This window comes from Hypomesus transpacificus, chromosome 16, assembly GCF_021917145.1.
Source record: "Hypomesus transpacificus isolate Combined female chromosome 16, fHypTra1, whole genome shotgun sequence".
Classification (NCBI taxonomy): Eukaryota; Metazoa; Chordata; class Actinopteri; order Osmeriformes; family Osmeridae; genus Hypomesus; species Hypomesus transpacificus.
Window position 1 is genome coordinate 1967874 of NC_061075.1, and position 18270 is coordinate 1986143.

Here is an 18270-nt window from a genome sequence, read left to right on the forward strand (position 1 = left end):
AATGGCTCTCCGCCACACCCACCGTTCGGGGTGTGTATTGACTGTGAGTGAAACGTGGAAGTGCGTGTCTGCCAATGCTGCATAGCTTTACGTTTACCGACTGCAACGGAGAAGAAAATTACACAAATTGATCCAAACTGGAGGAGGAATCGGGACGTTTAATCGCATTTACGTCGTGATTTTTTCTTCACTGTGAGCTTAATGTAAGGCATGATGACAGCATGGCACATATATCGTTTTTGTCAATTACTAGCAAGATACCGGTGCCTTTCACATGGCACTCACGAGTCGTAAAATCAGACAGCACATATAATGGTGCTGATTATCTGTATCTCTGTAATTGATTAGGTAGACTAACTATGTTGCTTGCTAACTATTCAATAGTTTGAACTTTGGTTTTGTGCGACATTAGGCCATCGTTAAGAATGATTTATGGGCTAACCTCCCAAAAATATCCGAAATGTCTGTAGGAGCTATAGTCAGCGTAGAAGGTTTAAATAATGAAAGTAACACATTTTACATTTTACAACGCATGCTGCTTCTTTTAATATCGCATTGCATGGCCCATTTACCGGTTGAATGGAAGAACAGAGTAGTTGCATGGTCAGATGACACTGATAGAAGGACGTTTACCGGTGGTTATGCAGTATTTTCCCTGGCAAGTGAAAGTACCTTCAGAATTAACGTTATTAAAGTTGAGTTACAAGTTAAATTATATATCCTGGAAACTTACGTTAATCTCTCCAGCTGTTCTAATGATGTCATTGCTAAAAGATAGGAGGTGATCAATGGGCGGGGCAAAGGATGTAAACATGAATAAAACGTTGTTTGCCGGTGGGTTTACAGGCGGGGTCCTAAGACACTAGAGAACTGTAGCTACACGTGAACCATTTGCCTTATAACATAGTGCTGCGACAGCGCTTGTGGACTGCCTCGAACCATAGTCACAAATTGCTTGGTGTTAACCCAAATTTCTTATCTTTTTTTAGATTCTGTCAAAATGTTGCAAAGTTTTTCCCAGTCGCAAGACTGGTTCTACCCGGAGCCACTTTTATTCGATGACGAGTTCTGCCAGAGTTTGATGAAGGATCTACAGTCCCTGCCTACGCCACCCCAGTCTCCACCGATGAAAGCCGGTCTCAATAGCAAGCCGCTTTCCAAGGAGGATCAGCTCAGTTACGTATCGGATATACTCTTGGAAGATCAAGATCTTCAACTGAATTGGAACTGTGACTTTTTCAACAACGTAAATGGAACCGAATCTAAGGACCAGCGGCCGGAGGAGTCTGAAGACTGTTTGTGGCATTGCCTGGGGGATAATAAGTCTATGGAAGAGAAGCTTTCTTCTGTTCTATCCAGCAGCCCACTGCTATCGGACATTGACACCAGAATATTTGAGGAGATCGCCGGTTCCACCCTGGACTGCCACAGAGTGGCGCTAGCATGCCAAGCTCTGGAAAGTGAGGATTTACTGCAGGACAGCCAGGAGTCTTCTTCGGACTATGGCTCTGCAGGAGGAGAGTTCTCCACAAACTCATCCAGTGACTCCGGTGAGTTTTGAATGGTCATTGTACCCTAAAGTAAGCTAGGTTTTAGCTCAAAGGAACTTCTGGAATGCCTGTAATCCCTTTTGTATGATTCTTAAAAAAATGGTACTGTAGTAAACCGAATTAAGCATGTACAGTGGTACAACAACAGAGGAATTGAATTGTCATATTTTATTTGCTAATTTGGCCACTCCGTTAAACTAGCTGCCTCTGGGACTATGTATAACATCCATGTCCTTATCTCTAAACAAGATAAAGAATGCAGACCTGTTGAAAGAAACGAGGGAACGAGGACGCACTAGCCATTTGTGTTGTGACAAGCTGTATGCTGACCTTTCGAACCTTGTTTTTCAGAGGAGGAAATAGACGTGGTGACAGTCAGGAAGCCCTCCAGCTCCTCCCCCCAGCCCCAGTCTGCAGACGAGAGCCTGCGGCTGCAGCAACAACGCCACCACCTGGAGATCCAGCAGCAGCACAATTACGCCGCCCCATGCCCCGCCTCGCCTCTCCGCCCCGAGCCTGCCTCCATGTCCCCATCGGGGTACCACAGTAAGCGCTCCCGCGGCTCCGAGTCTTCCCACCGGCACCACCACCACTCGGGGCGCAGCTCCTCGTCGTCACGCCACCACCACCACGGGTCCGGGAGTTCCAGGCAGTCGCTGGACGTGGAGGACGAGGAGGAGAGGAGGAGGACCCACAACGTGATGGAGAGGCAGCGGCGGAACGAGTTGAAGAACTGCTTCCTGAACCTGCGAGACAACGTGCCTGAGCTCTCCCAAAACGACAAGGCGTCCAAGGTGGTCATCCTGAAGAGGGCTAGAGACGGCATCCGCAGCCTGGAGGTGGAGGGACGCAGGCTGCAAGCAAGGAAGGACAAGCTCAGGGACAGGCAGGAGAAGCTGAAGGCCAGGCTGGAGCAGCTCCGCAGGTAGTGACAAGGAGACAGGATGGGACTGAGGTGGAGGAGGGGAGCACACAGCCGGAAATTTCAGTGACCTGGATGTAGGTCTGTACTATATAGACTTGGAAGCTGTGCACGCACGCACACATACCCACAAATGAACACTCTCACACGTACACATACGCACACAGACTCAAAACACAGCATGGTGGAGTCCTCATGCCTTGACTGCTGACTGTTGAAGATTGTTGTAATTAAGAGCCACAGGCCTAGTTCAGCCTAGAGCAATGGTTTTGTTATGTCTACCTTGTCTTGTCCTAGCAATCTGCCAAAGTAATTTAGGATACATGTAAACTAGCTATTAAACTGTAGCCAGTGGAACATTGAGAACATAAACATTGTTATATTATAATCTTCTTACAGACATTCCCCCTATCCAAATATGTTAAGTCAGCTCAGTTACTATCTTGCATTTGTTTCATTACTTTGGGCTGGATCTAAAGTTTGTATGCTGATTGTGGGGTTAAAATGTAGCTAATGTTTATGCCAATTATTACAGTTCATCACTAAATTGTTGGATGTCTTAATACCTGCCTTTTTGAAAATGAGAATTCTTCCCTATACTTGTGTGAACTTAAAATTACCTCACGTTGATAGGAATTTGGCGTGTTATTGTTAAGATGATAAATGATGCATCTTGTTATGGACTCCTACCTGCACCATGTTTTATATCTGTGTTATTAGCATGAGCAACCTACCTCCACCAGGGGAACGGCTTGCTTTGTGGTCTTCAAAGCGAAGCGTAGATATTTCTGTATCTATTTTGTTTATGTAAATTATTTTAGTATTTTTTTCTCTTCATTTGCAAAATAAGTTCTGTTCTTTTTAAGCGGCACTTTTATAATTAAAGAATGAACAAGATCACATGTCTGCTGGCTCAATTTCTCTGTTCATACACATAACCGCTTCCGCCTCTCTTGATGGGAGGTATGTGAGATTCCACTCGGCTGAGAGAGGTATTACACAACCCCTGATTTGAGCAGGTGTATGTAGTGGTATTTGGGCCAAGGTGAGTGGGTGGATGATTGACAGTTGAGATAGCATGCTTACTGATTGGTATAGTACCATAAAACTCTTAAACCTTGCTGACAGTTCCTTTTCATATGCTGGTTGGGGCGTAGGTGATAATGCAGTCAGTCATTTACCTGCCGTGGTTTCTAAATACACTAGTGAGTGTGAGACAACCAAGTCTGACCTTTCCACTTAAGTCTTCACTCTTTAAACTACAAGAATTCTCAGAGTTTTAATGATGTATTCCATTCTTCACTGCTCCTGTGTGTCAGTCAGATAGTTACTCATACTCCTTCCATCTATGCCAAATGATTCCTCTCCCTGTCAGAGTGATTTTGTCAGCGTGGATGGGGAAGGCCAGCTTCCTCCCCAGGTGGTTATTGTACCAGCAGATGTGGGCCAGAGTCTGGTGCTGTACGTGGCCCAGATCTTTACTGGCCTGTCACTACCACTTACCATGAACTACTTGCTCCAGCACTCGGGGCACACCATGTTACATCACTGGCTTGAGAGATGGAAGCAGGGAGAGTCCTCTGCTTGAATCTTGCTGTACTTTCTTCTTTCTCTCATATTTCCCACTCTTTGTCTCTGACTTTTTCTCTCCTTGGTCAGAACTACCGTCTCCTGTGTGACTGCAGACACAGAGACGGAGGCAGGGTTTGGCTGGGGATTCATGGAGGTGGAGCTAAGCGGTAGCTCTGTTAGACCAAAAGGACACCCTACTGAAGTTGAGTGACACTTGGGCTTTGAAGTCAGGGCAAGTCTTACTCATCACAGCAGCCTGGCATGGTTCCAACCTCCATAACACCTCCACACAGGAAACCAGCTGGAAGGTAGCCAGAGTAAAACTCCTTTTAAACTAGAATGCCACTACCGTTACAGACTCCCCAGGACGTCAAACATGTCTTTAAAGGCAACATCTGGGACAGAGAAGGAAACACAATCCTTGCCTGCATAAGAATGAAGACTAGTGCATAATCCCCAACTGTCGTAGAGAGAGATAATAGGTATGTAGAATGTGTTTTTTAAAGAGAAAAGAATGACACAGTTATCCCAGTGAGTCAAATGAGTAAATGCCTACACAAGTATGCATGACATGTTCATGTCAGTGGCCTACAGTGGTGGTGTTCAGTAAGGCGGCACAGATCGTTCTGGAGGAGAGAGTCGAGAGCTCTCTGAGTGTGGGGAGAGGACTGGAGGGGAAACACCAACTAACAGAAAGTTTCACTGAGGGATTTGTGATTCATAAATAGAATATTTCTCAAATATCCTTCAGGAATTGCACAATAGCCTTTTTGAAGCAAAATCTTATTTATTTTTTGTTAGTACAACACATTTCCACTTTGCATTAAACAGTAAATTGAGGGATTTCTCTGTTGTTAGGGGCTTTAAAAAGCTGCCACACCCCTTTAAAGTGATGGATAAGCCCTCATATAACCTCCTTTGTAAGGACTTGTTAGGACATGTCTAATTGGCTCAGCCTGTAGAAGAGGGGGAGGATATTAGCCAGCAAACTACTGAGGTCTAAAGGCCTACTCAGGTTTGTCACAGAGATCACATTCAGTGACGGTATGCTTCGTAGTCAGATTCCCCTTGCCTTTAATTGAAAAAATACAATTATTAATTGATGGTTGATGCGCCTTAAATTACTTTTATTGTTCTTTTTCTTTCCGTTTGAATCTGCTCTCTGTGTTTTGAAAAGGCTGGGTTTGGTTGGAGGCAGTGGTCTGTGTTGCTATGTTGTCCCTCCAAGGAATGTGTTACAAGCTGAAACTTTTCCTTTTCTCAGTGGAATTCTGGTGGTATTTAGTCACAAGCCGTTCACACTGCTGGGGGCTACAGTCGTTTCGACAAACCTTGTCGGGTATCGTTGTTTATGCTGTGATTTACAGCACACAACCCTCCAACACTTTTCAGCAGAGAGGGATCGGCCCTGAGAATCCACGCTGACAGGCGTGTGTGAACTCGCTAAGCTGAAGCCGAGGCGTTAGATGAGATCTGAGATGCACCCGCACCGTGTCTCCGGGTATGGAGACTCAGAGAGGCAGTGGGGGGGCTCTAATGTGTTCTTCGAGGGTCACAACAACCAACCGTCCTGCCCTTTTCTCTTTGTTTATGTTGCAATGGAAGCAGAGAGGATGAGAGGAACCGCCCTGGAGAAGTGAAAGTGTGTGCGATTGGAAGGGCGGGGAGGCTTAATAGTGTGCGGAAGAGGTTTCCCGTTATGTGTGCGCTTGCAGAAAGTGTGTGTGGAAGTGTTAATGTGTGTGTACGTGTGTTTTATAGTTACAGTCTTATTTTTGTTCACGCCTGTTAACTGAGATGACTGAGATGACTTTGTGATGCTTGTATGCACAGACTGGTCTGGCACTGATGACCAAAGTAAATATGCACTTCTGATCCTTGACCTTCTACAGGCTTTCTATATACACTTTTTGTACATCCCTTTGGTAAAAGTATCTGCTAAATGAATACAAAATATATATAGTAAATATATATATAGTATATATATATATGTCAAATGTAATACCTGTGTAAGGGGTGTGAGAGTTTGGCAAATGCTCCTGGTGAGGATTGCTTTTGGGAACATTTGAACGGTAGGGGCACAGACTGGGGGTTGGGGATGGGGGTGTGGGTGGGACTGGGGGGTGGGGAGGGGGGTGTGGGTGGGACTGGGGGTTGGGGAGGGGGGTGTGGGTGGGACTGGGGGGTGGGGATGTCATGTAAACCCCCACCTCCCCGAGAAAAAACCCCCAATAAAACCATTAAATGTGTTGGAGTTGAATTTCCAACAACAGGACTGACAAGACAAACACGTCCCTGAAATGTTCAAAGTGGCCCACACCTGTCCCCTACTGTGCAAGAGGCACATAAAACAACCTCAGGAGGACATCAGATTTACTGTTTCAACATTCAACATCCACTCTCCTCCCCCGTCAAACAACCGGTTCTGACTGACAACCGGTTCTGACTGACAGTATTCTTGTAAAATGTCAGAAATGTCCCTCTGGCTTGTCCATGTGCCTCTGGCTTGTCCATGTTGACAAAAACTGAGTATTGGGATTCGGCCAAAGAGAAAGAGTTGAAACAACAAAAGGCAAATACATTATTTTACAGGAAGTGATTTGCACAGATTGGATTTTCTGTTCCTGTAACTTCTGGTGGAGTGATTGCCACTGGGCCCATGGTAGGCCCCAGCTGTAGATTGATAGGTGGTTGAATATAAAATGTTTGACCTGGAAATGACACACACACAGAGACACACACACACACACACGTGCACACACAGTAGAGTAGCACCCAGTACTTCGCTGAGAAGACAAGGACCTAATTGAGGAGGTGACAGTGAGGAGTTGTGGACAATGACAAGCGCAGGTCAGAGCTGACGTATGTTTTTGAGTGTGAAAAGCGTGGAAACAGGTGTGTGTGTGTGAAGACAAGTCAAGAAATGGCTGGATGTGTGTTTCAGCAGTGTCTTTGTGTGTGTGAAGGTGCATGCGTTTGCCAGCATGTGCCTGGGTGTGGGTAAGTGTGTTTGTGTGCATGCAAGTGTGTGTGTGTGTGTGTGTGAGAGTGTGTGTGTGTGTGTGATTTACGAGTAAGCAGTGTCTGGAGCAGTTGAGGACCAAGGGGTTGCAGAGGTCTTATTGCCTATCACAGGGAGGGACAATGCCCCAGTCAGTAAGCCATCAGAGCATTACCACAGCCCGGTTGGGGGGCCATCTGACAACAAGATGAATGGGAGGAACAGATGCGGTGAGTCTGAAGCAGAAGAACCTAGAGCCAGTCAGACTCAGGGGTGCTGGGGGGTTGAGCCAGTCAGATTCAGGGGTGCTGGGGGGTTGAGCCAGTCAGATTCAGGGGTGCTGGGGGGTTGAGCCAGTCAGACTCAGGGGTGCTGGGGGGTTGAGCCAGTCAGACTCAGGGGTGCTGGGGGGTTGAGACGGTGGGGGCTTCAGTCTTCTCATGATGCATTCTAATGGTTGGGACGGACACAGTCAAATGTGTCCACTCTGTTGATTGGAATCAGTCACTTCATCTGCAACAGAAGCGTTGTTTGATTATGTTAATCTGTATTGATCAGTTATGGATTCATGAGGCCCCGTCTCTGTGGCTCATTTGCACATTGATTAGGATGGTTGAATAGACAGCCCCAGCCTGTAGTTGTGAGCAGCATCAAGGGTAATCTGATAGGTCATAAATTCCATAGCCGATGTTGACCAAACTGTGATTAACGTAACAGAAAGACCACCAGCATTAGCATGAGTGAATTAGCATTTGTAAAACGGTGACCCTCTGCTATTGACTGCTCTTTGTTCCTTCAAGGATGTGATAGTAGATGCTCAATGTGCTAATATCAACACTGGAGAGTGTGTATATGTGTGTGTGGTGTGTGTGTGTGTGTGTGAGAGAGAGAGAGAGAGAGAGTGAAAGAGAGGGGGGGAGAGAGAAAGAGAGAGAGGGAGAGAGAATGTGTGTATGTGTCAAACCAAACACAGATCTTTTGTACCCTCCTAGTCCCAAATCCTGGCAGGGCTCGGAGGTGACAAGGGCTCCTGGCAGGTCTGTTAGCCTCCTGTAGGGCTGCTGGCCCCTGGGTCATAGAGGCCTAATCCTGGGTCCCTCTGCCAGGTGGGTGGAGCGCTGGAGGAGGGTGCAGGGAGGGGGAGGGGGGGTCAAAGTCTAATGATCCAAATCCGCCTCGGGTCACAGGTCACCCTGGATCCACTTTCTTGGTAGAATAAAACACCCCTATGTCCCCCAACATGGAGTCTTATCCTCATTCAGCTCTTGACCCCAACCTCCTGTCCGTCTTCTAATCAGCCCAGCCACAGAGAGGGCCAGCCGAGGTAGACTGACCAAGAATAGGGATAGAGGAGAGGTGGAGAGGGTTAGGGTTAGATGGCCTTTGTGTGTTGCGACTTAGGAAGTTACTTCATGTAACACTAATGTGAATGGGTCAGCGTTTACAGAAAGATATAGGCTTTAGCAGGAAAGCAATTGATCAGCTGAATTATAAGATTAGGATAAAGAAGATTGAAGAAGTATTTTCCTTGGGCCGTCTTCAAAGAGTATGGTGGAATAACATCTGCCGTTCTCTTAATGGAACAAACCGTTAATGTATCACGTCCCGGGGAGATGAACAGAAGTGGCCTGAGAGCCTTATTCATATCAAACTCCTTGAGATTTCTATGTGTGTATGTGTGTGTGGGTATGCACGTGTGTGTGTATGCACGTGTGTGTACACTGCTGGGGGCCGTGAGAGCCTAGAATGTGCCGACGGGTTCCAGCCTCAAAGCACAACATTGTTCAACGTCCCTGAAAAGGATGGAATGAAGCAGCCGCTCTCCTAGAGAACAGGTTAACCTCTCTCTCTTCTCTCTCTCTCTCTCTCTCTCTCTCTCTCTCTCTCTCTCTCTCTCTCTCTCTCTCTCTCTCTCTCTCTCTCTCTCTCTCTCTCCAACTCTCTCTCTCTCACGCAATCACACACACACACACACACACATTGATAGTGGTTCTCCAGTAGAGCGGCAGAGTCTTCCAGGAAAGTTCATTGTGGAGAGGGTCCGGGGGCAGAGAGGGGTCAGGGAAGGCCTCTTTCTTGGGGTCCTCCAGGCTGCCAGGGCCTCAGTCCAGGAGGGTTGGAGTACAGCGGTCGTCTCCCGCGCTATAGGGTTACCGAGCCGCGGGGCACGATGTGTGTGTCCTGCCCACCAGCCCGTCACTGCTCTCCCTCCTTCTCTCTCTCCCTCCATCTGTCTCTTCTGCTCGCTCCTTCTCTCTCTCCTGCTCTCGCTCCTTCTCTCTCGCCCCTCTTTCCGGCTGCCTTTCCTTCCCTCCCTCCTGCTCGGACACATTCATGCACATTTCTAAGGAAGGAGCTCCGTTTGAGAACTTGGAGGCACAATGCTTCCCTGAGGAACATCCAACTAAGTTTGTCTTCAGACTGACGTCAGGCTGAGACAAGTTTCAACCCATTTGCTAATGGGTTGAAACCAACCCTACAAGCCACTTACTAAACTAATGAACACTGTGCTTTTTTATGAGTCGCAGGTTTAACAGATCTGAGCAACACTGACTAACGGGTGTTTATGATCTTTTTTTTGTTGTTGTTTGGGATGTGCGAGCTTGACAACCTGTGGAAGAGTGAGGTTGGGAAACAGCAAGCCAGATGTGGTTGTGTGTTTGACTCTTCAACAAAGGCATCAGGAAGAGCTCACCAAACACAACGCTTCTCCTCCACCTCCACCTCTCTTCTTCTTTGTTATAAGATCTGAACATGATCTATATATGTAGATGTACATTTCAAACCAGAAAAAATCCAAAGGATTTCCTGTCAGAGAGTTAAAAAAATTAGACAGAGGGGTGAGTGTGTGTATGTGAGAGAGAGAGTTTCTGTGCATGTGTGTGAGTGTGTGTGAGTCTCTGAGAGAGAGAGATCACAAGAAAGTGCTCCTCGCCCCGAGAGAGCGACGGAGCTGTTGAGATGTGTCAACATGCATGTCAAACTAAAAATAAACATGAGAGAACATCGTAAGTTTCCTGTAAATCACCTTGGGAGTTTCTGGTCTAAACTCAAAAACTAAACCACCTGCTAATTTCTCTGTCACCTCAACTGTAAACATGAACATCATAAGGGAACAATACAACTGTTACAGTTTTACTGTCAAACTGTCTACTTATTCTTATGTAGAGTATCCTAAAGTAGTTTGAGCTGTGTTTGTGTGTACTACCATGGATGTGAGTGCATGAGTCTGGGCACATACTGTAGTTGTGCTGTCATGTGTGTGTGCGCGCCCAGGGCCCCCACATCCAGTATGTGTGTGTCCTTCCGAAAGTCCACCTAGCTCATGAACTGTGACAGCATCAGTCCGTGCTCTGTCAGCTTTACCTGCAGGGGGGCTGAGCAGAACCGCCCCCCCCTCCCCCTGGGAAATGGATTGACCCAGGGACCCCTCTCTCTAATCCCTTCCTCATAGAATAGAAGGGTTAAGGTGTGCAGGCAGGGGGGAGAAGCAGGCCAGTTTCTACCCTGCAGCCTTTGTTTAAACTAATACAATAATTGAATGTCATAGATGGTAATCTTTCGGATGATAATGGCGGAATGACTGAAAAGAGAGGAGCTGAACCATGCCGGACTTCAGTGGTATCTCAGATTTTCTGGCTGTCGTGGAATTGTTAGGACTATAATGGTCTTTTGATCATTTCAGAGCCAGTTATGAACCGTTAGACAAGGAAGCTTGAATGACTCTGAAATACAACAAAGGCCCGGCCCTCACGGGGCCCATTCTGAAGCTACTCCAAACGGTGGACTGTCACCCCAGCCTGCGGAAGGAGCCATTATCGGAGGATACGTGGAAAAGGTTTCGTTTTCTGAGAGGAAGAGAAAAGGTTGTGTCTCCTGTGTGTCTGTTTTGTGGCACAGTGAAGCATGTCCATCTGTGGTCTGACTCGTTGAGCTGGCTTGTCTCTGCTGCATTCCTATGCTGGACAAACAACTAAGGAAAGACACTATAAGCCCATAAGAGACTGAAACTACAGAGACCGTAAAGAGGAGAGCCCCACCTCTTAAAAGAAAGCAGATCCCTGCAATGTGTGACACTACGTGGTCGCTCAGTCAGTCAGACAGTTGGCCAGCTACGTTTCTGCTGGTCAATGAGGCCATCTGTTAAACATTGACCAGTGTGCAGAACCGTATTTCGAAGAAACCCCCCTCCCCCCACACACACTTTCTCCTTACTTTAGCCTCTGTGCGTACATGTGCGTGCGTGTGTGTGTTGGCACATGTTCCTCTGCGAGGAAAGGGGTGTGTTAACGCAGTGTTAGCCAATCATTTTGCAGGGAGGGAAAATTGTACACATGGCTGAGAGGACTCTCCAAAACAGAAGGACAATAATACTGGGAAACGGCGGGAGTCAGAGTTACCACGCTGGCAACAGTTGACTGTGGTATTTCTATTTGTAAGGATTCTCAAGTGAAGGATACCTCTTGTTACCAACCATCTCAAATAAACAAGTGTGAAATAGCATTCAGGACAGAGGTTAGGCTGAGCAGGACAGGGTGATAGAGTGCGTTTAAAAAAAGATAGAAAGAAAAAAAAAAACACCGCTGTGTCTAAGCAGAGGGGGAGTCTGTGTTTAGTACACGTCTAAACCTCCATAAACCGCCATAGATGGGGCCTGCAGGCTAGACCTAGAACTCCACCATGCAGAGAGAGGAGGCAATGAAATACTAGGAGCTCTCACACTGAGACTGGTTTTCTCACACACACACATCCTCACGTCTGGTTTGTTACCAGATCCCAGAGTTCTCATTAGGAAAGGCTTTCGTTAAAGTGTAGCCTGTGGGCTCATTCAAACACAACGCCTAATGAACACAGGTACAAAGACCCAGGGGATTCAGAAGAGGTGTTTGATGTTTGTGTGTGTGTGTGGGGTCAAGAATCTGTCTACCACAGTCAAAGACTTGAAAAAGAGAACAGAAAACATGGGACAAAACAGGTAAAAAGATGAAGAAGAAATGATCAGACTAGCCTGCACAGTGAGCACGGTCATGGTTTCCAAATTGGGCTCAATCCGTTTTTCAACTGCCAAAACGATATGATTAATTGAGCTTCTGTTGTGTTTAGGCCTACTCATTCCGTGAAAGCTCTGTGTGGCTGTTGATCCAGGCCAGCCCAGGGGTTTTCCTGGGTGCTGTAACTCATCATAATATATTCATCCCCACTCTGTTGTGACTCACATCAGTATTCTCTGTATATCAGTACACCCTGAAGCTTAATCAGAACTGGCTTTCACAGTCAATGTTCATGAATTCCTTGGGACCTTGAGGAATGTCCATGTCAGCTTGAGAAAGGAAAGTAAATAAGGTGATAAACTTCTGAAAACGTGTCTGCCAACATTTCAAACCCCTGCATTCTTTTCATGCACAACGCAATTCCGAATATATTTGTTTCAGGGACCTAGTTTTATCTTAATGAACTATACATCAAATGTTCAATGTAATGTTCAACCGAGCAGAGACCACCCTGCTCGGTTGAACCAGGATCCCAGTACTTCTGGTAAATCTCCATCACCGGATGTAATGAGTCATTTTGCCATATCGGTGACCACTACACTACACTCTCTCTCTCTCTCTCTCTCTCTCTCTCTCTCTCTCTCTCTCTCTCTCTCTCTCTCTCTCTCTCTCTCTCTCTCTCTCTCTCTCTCTCTATCTCTCTGTCTCTTTCTCTCACACGCACGCACACACACACACACACACACACACGCGCACACACACACGCACACACACAAACACACACACATACACACACACATACACACACACACAATGCGGTTTCCTTTCACCTCCTCTGGTATCATTCAAGTCTCATTTACTACTATCCCACTAACGTCTGCTACCCACCAGTCTTTCACTCACTATCTGACTGCTGACTGTATTTATAGTCTCCAACTCATCATGAAACTTTGCACCCTTTGTTGTTTTTCCCACAAGATTACCTGACCTGAAACTTGCAGCGTCCCATACAGATGTGAATGACTGTGAGTGGACAATGGGTTGGTGGAAGGTTTTAGGGGTTAAAATTGTCCATGTGTCTGTGAAGTCATTGCAGGGAGAAAAATATTGTGAGTCATTTGTCATTATATTTCCGGGTCAACAAGAATGATATGTAGGGTTGCCATGGAGATGTCTTGAATACTGTGGGAAGTGCTCATGTTGAAGCCACTGTCTTTGCCATCCAGTGGAATTACAGTGCAGGTGTTCTGATGTCATGACAGGAAGCTGCTGTGACAGACAGGAAACAGTTCCACTCTGATTGGGGAAGCAAATAGGATTTCCCCTTCAGAATTTCTTCTCGACCTATAGCCTAACCACAGTTCACCCAGCTGCAGAGCTAAATATACTTATTGTACATTTTCAAAGATCCAATTTCCTTTTGAGAGATTCAGGGTCAGCAATGTTCCAAAAATAGGGACTATAGATTGACACATATAAAATGTGTTGTTTGTAAGTTCAAGTTTTGTTGCAGTTGTTGACCTGTATAAGCAAATACAGGTTTGGGAAATACGGATTTTGAAGAATAAAATCCATACCTTTCTCATATTTTTTACTACTATTACTGTAATTACTTTGTACATTTGAATGATCCCAGGCTCCGGAACCAGGTAACATGTGATGGAACAACACATGATCTATTGTGCACCCCCCTACACCTGTTATGTACTGTATCCCCTTCTCACATCACAATGCACAAACTTTCCCTGCCCACACACACAAACACATGCACAAGCAGAGTCACACAGGTTCAGTTCCACGCTGACTTCTCTGCTCTCACTTCCCCCCCTCTCTGCTCCACAGCCTCTCCCCACTCTAGAGGAGGGAGAAGTCCCCCCCAGTTCTCACTCATCTTTCCACTGTGACTCATCATACTTTCGTTTTCTCCAGAAAGAGACTTTTGGTAGCCTGGTGAGGCCTTTCAACTGTCACCCTGGAGGGGAGAGATGATAGGTCTGAGGGGGTTGGGGTGTTGGGGCGCGGTGGGGTGGGGTGGATGGGTGATGAAGAGAGAGAAAAGGAGGCGAGGGGGGAGGGGGGAGGGAGAGAGGAACAAGGTGATACATTGAGAGAAGGTGGGTGAAGAATCGGTTGCCACCCTTTAGCGCCATGTCATGTTGCTGCGGGTGCCGACTGACATGGTTTGTAAGCGGGCTTTTGATGTGTGTTTGACAATAGTTTGTGTACGTCGGCATTTCAATAATGAGAATCCCAATGTACCAGTGCATTTTTTTCCCCAGTTGCCAAAAAGACCAAATGGATCCCTGGGGCCTCTTCACGTCAGACTGAGTGAAGGGACTGTGAGAGTGTGCGTGTCAGGAACATGCTGAGGCGTGATACAGTCCGGTAGTACCCCCCCCCCCTCCCTTCCATGCTGGCTTCAAGAGGAGAGCAGTGGACCTCATCATGAATGTATACACAGAGGAAAGGCCATTTGCTTATGACAAAGTGCCGTAAATCTTGGAGAATTCAGACTAAGCTGACATGCAAATGCACAGGCAAATGTATTCAAATCCTGGACCGCATACCTGAGGGCCTTTTGCGCAAGCAGGAAGAAAATTGACATGTTTTCTATTATCTATAGCAGTTAGAAGTCATGTAACAGATATGTGTTACATGACTACACTGGAGAAAAACAACTGTTTTCCAGGTGTGGTGGAGGCGGTTGGTGAGCAGCATGAGGACGTTTCGTACGGGTAGATAACGTTAGATGACGTTAAGGTTGCTGAAGAGACTTGAGATCAACATCTTACCAGGGACACGGAAATTCCCTTACCTAGTAGGGCTGCTTTTACTGAAAAGCAGTATGTGTGTGTGTGTGTGTGTGTTTTGGACTGCTAACTGCAAAGTTTGGTGTGAACATTGAGGTCAGTCATATGGACGCTGTGTATGTCTCTATGTGTGTATCATTGGAGCTGGACAGCGTCGCTCAAGTACCAAGGCATGCGCCCACTACTTTCGGTAAACACCACCAAGTCCTGCTCCGTAAACACCCTCTCCAGTGGCACCTACACTGACACACACAAAAACATTGCGCAATTACGCTGCAGCCAAAATAACTATTGACCAGCAGACTTGATCCTGGTAGAAATGCAGACGAAAGGGTTAACTGCTTAGACAGTTGCTCACAGTCTCTGTCCTTGAAAAAGGCCATCACCTCATAAAACTTTAGGCCTCTGATGTAGGACGTAGTTGAGCAGTTTGTGTTTGAGTGGAGGGGGTTAATGAGGGGAGGACCAATCAAGGAACACAGTGGGAAAGAAGTAGGAGAATGATTGGGGACAGATGGGAAGAGGAAGGGATTAAATAAATTCAAAAGACTTTTACATAGCTACCTGAAAAGTCATTAGCCTACTCATGCTCTGTGTATGTGTGTGTGTGTGAGGGTGTGTGTGTGTGTGTGTGTGTGTGAGTGTGTAGATATTTGTTACAGTTAAGGAACTAGGACATTCAGCTTGGAGAGTGTTATAAGAACCACACCTACACTGTGTTAATGTTTGAGTACCCACCATTAAGCTGAATGCTCAAGTGAATGTTTGATTACCGTAAGAGCAGTCGTGTCATTTGTTTTTCTGGTCGACAGGACTCTGTCAGAGCAAGTCTTAGGTTTGCTCGACTTGAACCATTTGAGATGGAGTTTCCACTGAAGACTGGTATTTGCATAGCACCTATTTGCATAGGTGTTACCCCCAGGAGGTTGAGAACATAACACTGAATACACCATGTCACAAGGTACAATATATTTTCCTGCCTGCCTGCCTGCCTGCCTGCCTGCCTGCCTGCCTGCCTGCCTGCCTGCCTGCCTGCCTGCCTGCCTGCCTGCCTGCCTGCCTGCCTGTCTGCCTGTCTGCCTGTCTGCCTGTCTGCCTGTCTGTCTCCCCCACCATTCTGTCTGCCCATATATCTACACAGTCATCTGTCTGTCATCTAGGTGATAAAGAATTCAGAACCCCATGGCAGCCCGACTATAAAGCCCCTGTGTCTTCCTGTGCGGGGAGGCCAGAGTTACAGAGAGAGAGGAGCCACACATGAAGCCAGGGGCTCGGCCATGTGGGAGGAGGTGAACTCCTGAAGTTAGCCCTGTGGGGAGCTGGGAAACTGCCAAAAAAACAGGATATTAGTCACTTCCAACCAACACATTCCTGCTGCTGCTTACGGTCCGACGGATGAAGAAATGATACTGATATCAAGCTGCATCCCAGTCATCGCTGCCCTCAGTGTTAACACAGAGCCATGGCATGACAGGAATGCTGAGAGAACGGCCAGGCTTGTTGACTGCATCCTGCAGGGACGAGGCCTCGAGCCCAGGTCTTACTTTTAGACCAAAGGGCATGTTCATTCATGGCTCAAGAAAGACAGTGGTGTGTCAGACAGGACTTCCTCTGTAGCTGTAGCTTCCAACTACCCGTTTTACTGCATTAGGATGAGCAGATTGGTTGAGGTCACAGATTGACTCCATGATTGGATAAGCTCCAATTACTTAATTAATAATTAAGTAATAATTACTTAATACTTAATTAAGCTCTTGGGCCTAGCTTACCCACTTGGCAGAGAGAAGGACAGTGGATAAGCCCATGGATCAGGAAGCTTGACATTAATGACCACGTCTTCTACCATTCTGTATTTCTGCCGCTAATGCCATCAGACTTGGGTTGACACCTACATTATATCTAAACCTACAGTGTAACCCCCATTGTTATGAGATTGCTTACTGGAGCAATTAATTTTTTTTAGATGGAGCGAAGAATATCCAAACTTGAAATCGAAAACTTAACAACATGTTTACTGCAGATGAAAAAAAGAGTGTGCGTGTGAGAGAGGGAGGGATGGGAGAACAAGAGGAGGGGGGGGAATTTGTGAATTAGAGACTGGAGGGTGGATTAAGTGGCCGTGGAGGTAAAGAGAAGTGACAATAGGCCTCGGCACTACAGGGGGCTCAGATTAGTGACACAAAGAGCAGAGGGCCGCTGGAACAGGGAGCGAGGGGGGCCTCCCCTTCCCCCTGAAAGAAAAGAGAGAACCTCTGGCTATTCTCTATTGACTTAACCCCCCTCCTCTCGCTGCTAATCAGTCATGAGCAGAGTAACGTGTGGGCCACAGCCTCGGGAGGGCGACAGGCTCGGTTCAGTCGACGGAAAAGCACGGCAGAAAAAAAAAAGACACATCTGAACTCGTCGTCGAGCATCACATTCATGGTTGTGGAGCGTGTCAAACTGACATCCCAGACGCTCGACGTCGTCCCCCGCCTCAACGCCATGCCTATTCTGTGAGTGTGTGTTTTTGTGATCAGTGAAGTGAAGCTACGTGACCCCTGACCTTTTGATCTCTCCCTGCTGACGCTCCACATCAGCCCGTGTCACACCGCTGTAGGACGGGGTGACGGGGGTCACGACGTGGGGCTCCACGAGCCTGTCTCACAGCCTGAGACGGAGCTGAGCAGAGGGCCTGCCCTGCCATCGCCCCTGTCTCTCAGCGCCTGTCTTCAAAAGAGCAGAAACAGAGACTGAAGACCCAGGCTCACCAGTGAAGCCGGAGGGGCAGCATTCTCTCTCTACACAGAGGAAGAGCACCTTCTATCACCAGGCCGTATCTACAAACTGTCCTTTCCTTCACTGCACACAAAGAGCTTTATCTTGATGGAGTGTTCTTATTGTATACCCAAGGATACTCTCTGACTGCGTGGGTTATTGTTATCAGTCTGTGTGAGTGTGCGAGTGTTGTGCACTCGCAAGCTTTTGGGTTGAGTTGTGTTGCAGCCATCTGCGACGGCATCAATGAGAGCCAATCCCTTTAGGTCCTAATTCACTGTACAGGAAACAGATGTTCGCCTCATGGTAAGGACATACAAGCTCTGAATGTGTACAGTGCTCTGATTCTCAGATCCTGAGGTCACCACCAGTGTCTTTATATCTAGTTCAAATGTACAGTCCCCTCATGTGCAATGCATTACACAGAAGAGCTCCCCGCAGAGACGCATCAGATATCCAGAATTCTGTCATTTGTACACATTAGCACACACACTAGCACAAAAACACTCACTAGCACACACACACACTAGCACACACTCACACTAGCACACGCACACACATACACACACACTAGCACACGCACACACACTAGCACAAACACACTCACTAGCACACATACACACACACTAGCACACACACACACACACTAGCACACGCACACACACAC

General features: G+C 46.9%; 1 protein-coding gene across 1 annotated transcript; it reads left to right on the forward strand.

Annotated features, from left to right (window-relative positions):
* mych (myelocytomatosis oncogene homolog) lies at window positions 1–3369 on the forward strand. The gene is made up of 3 exons (XM_047036834.1): window positions 1–203; window positions 990–1550; window positions 1902–3369. The coding sequence occupies exons 2-3, from the start codon at window positions 1001–1003 to the stop codon at window positions 2477–2479; spliced, it is 1128 nt and encodes a 375-aa protein (XP_046892790.1). The 5' UTR covers window positions 1–203; window positions 990–1000; the 3' UTR covers window positions 2480–3369.
* The last annotated feature ends 14901 nt before the right edge of the window (window positions 3370–18270 follow it).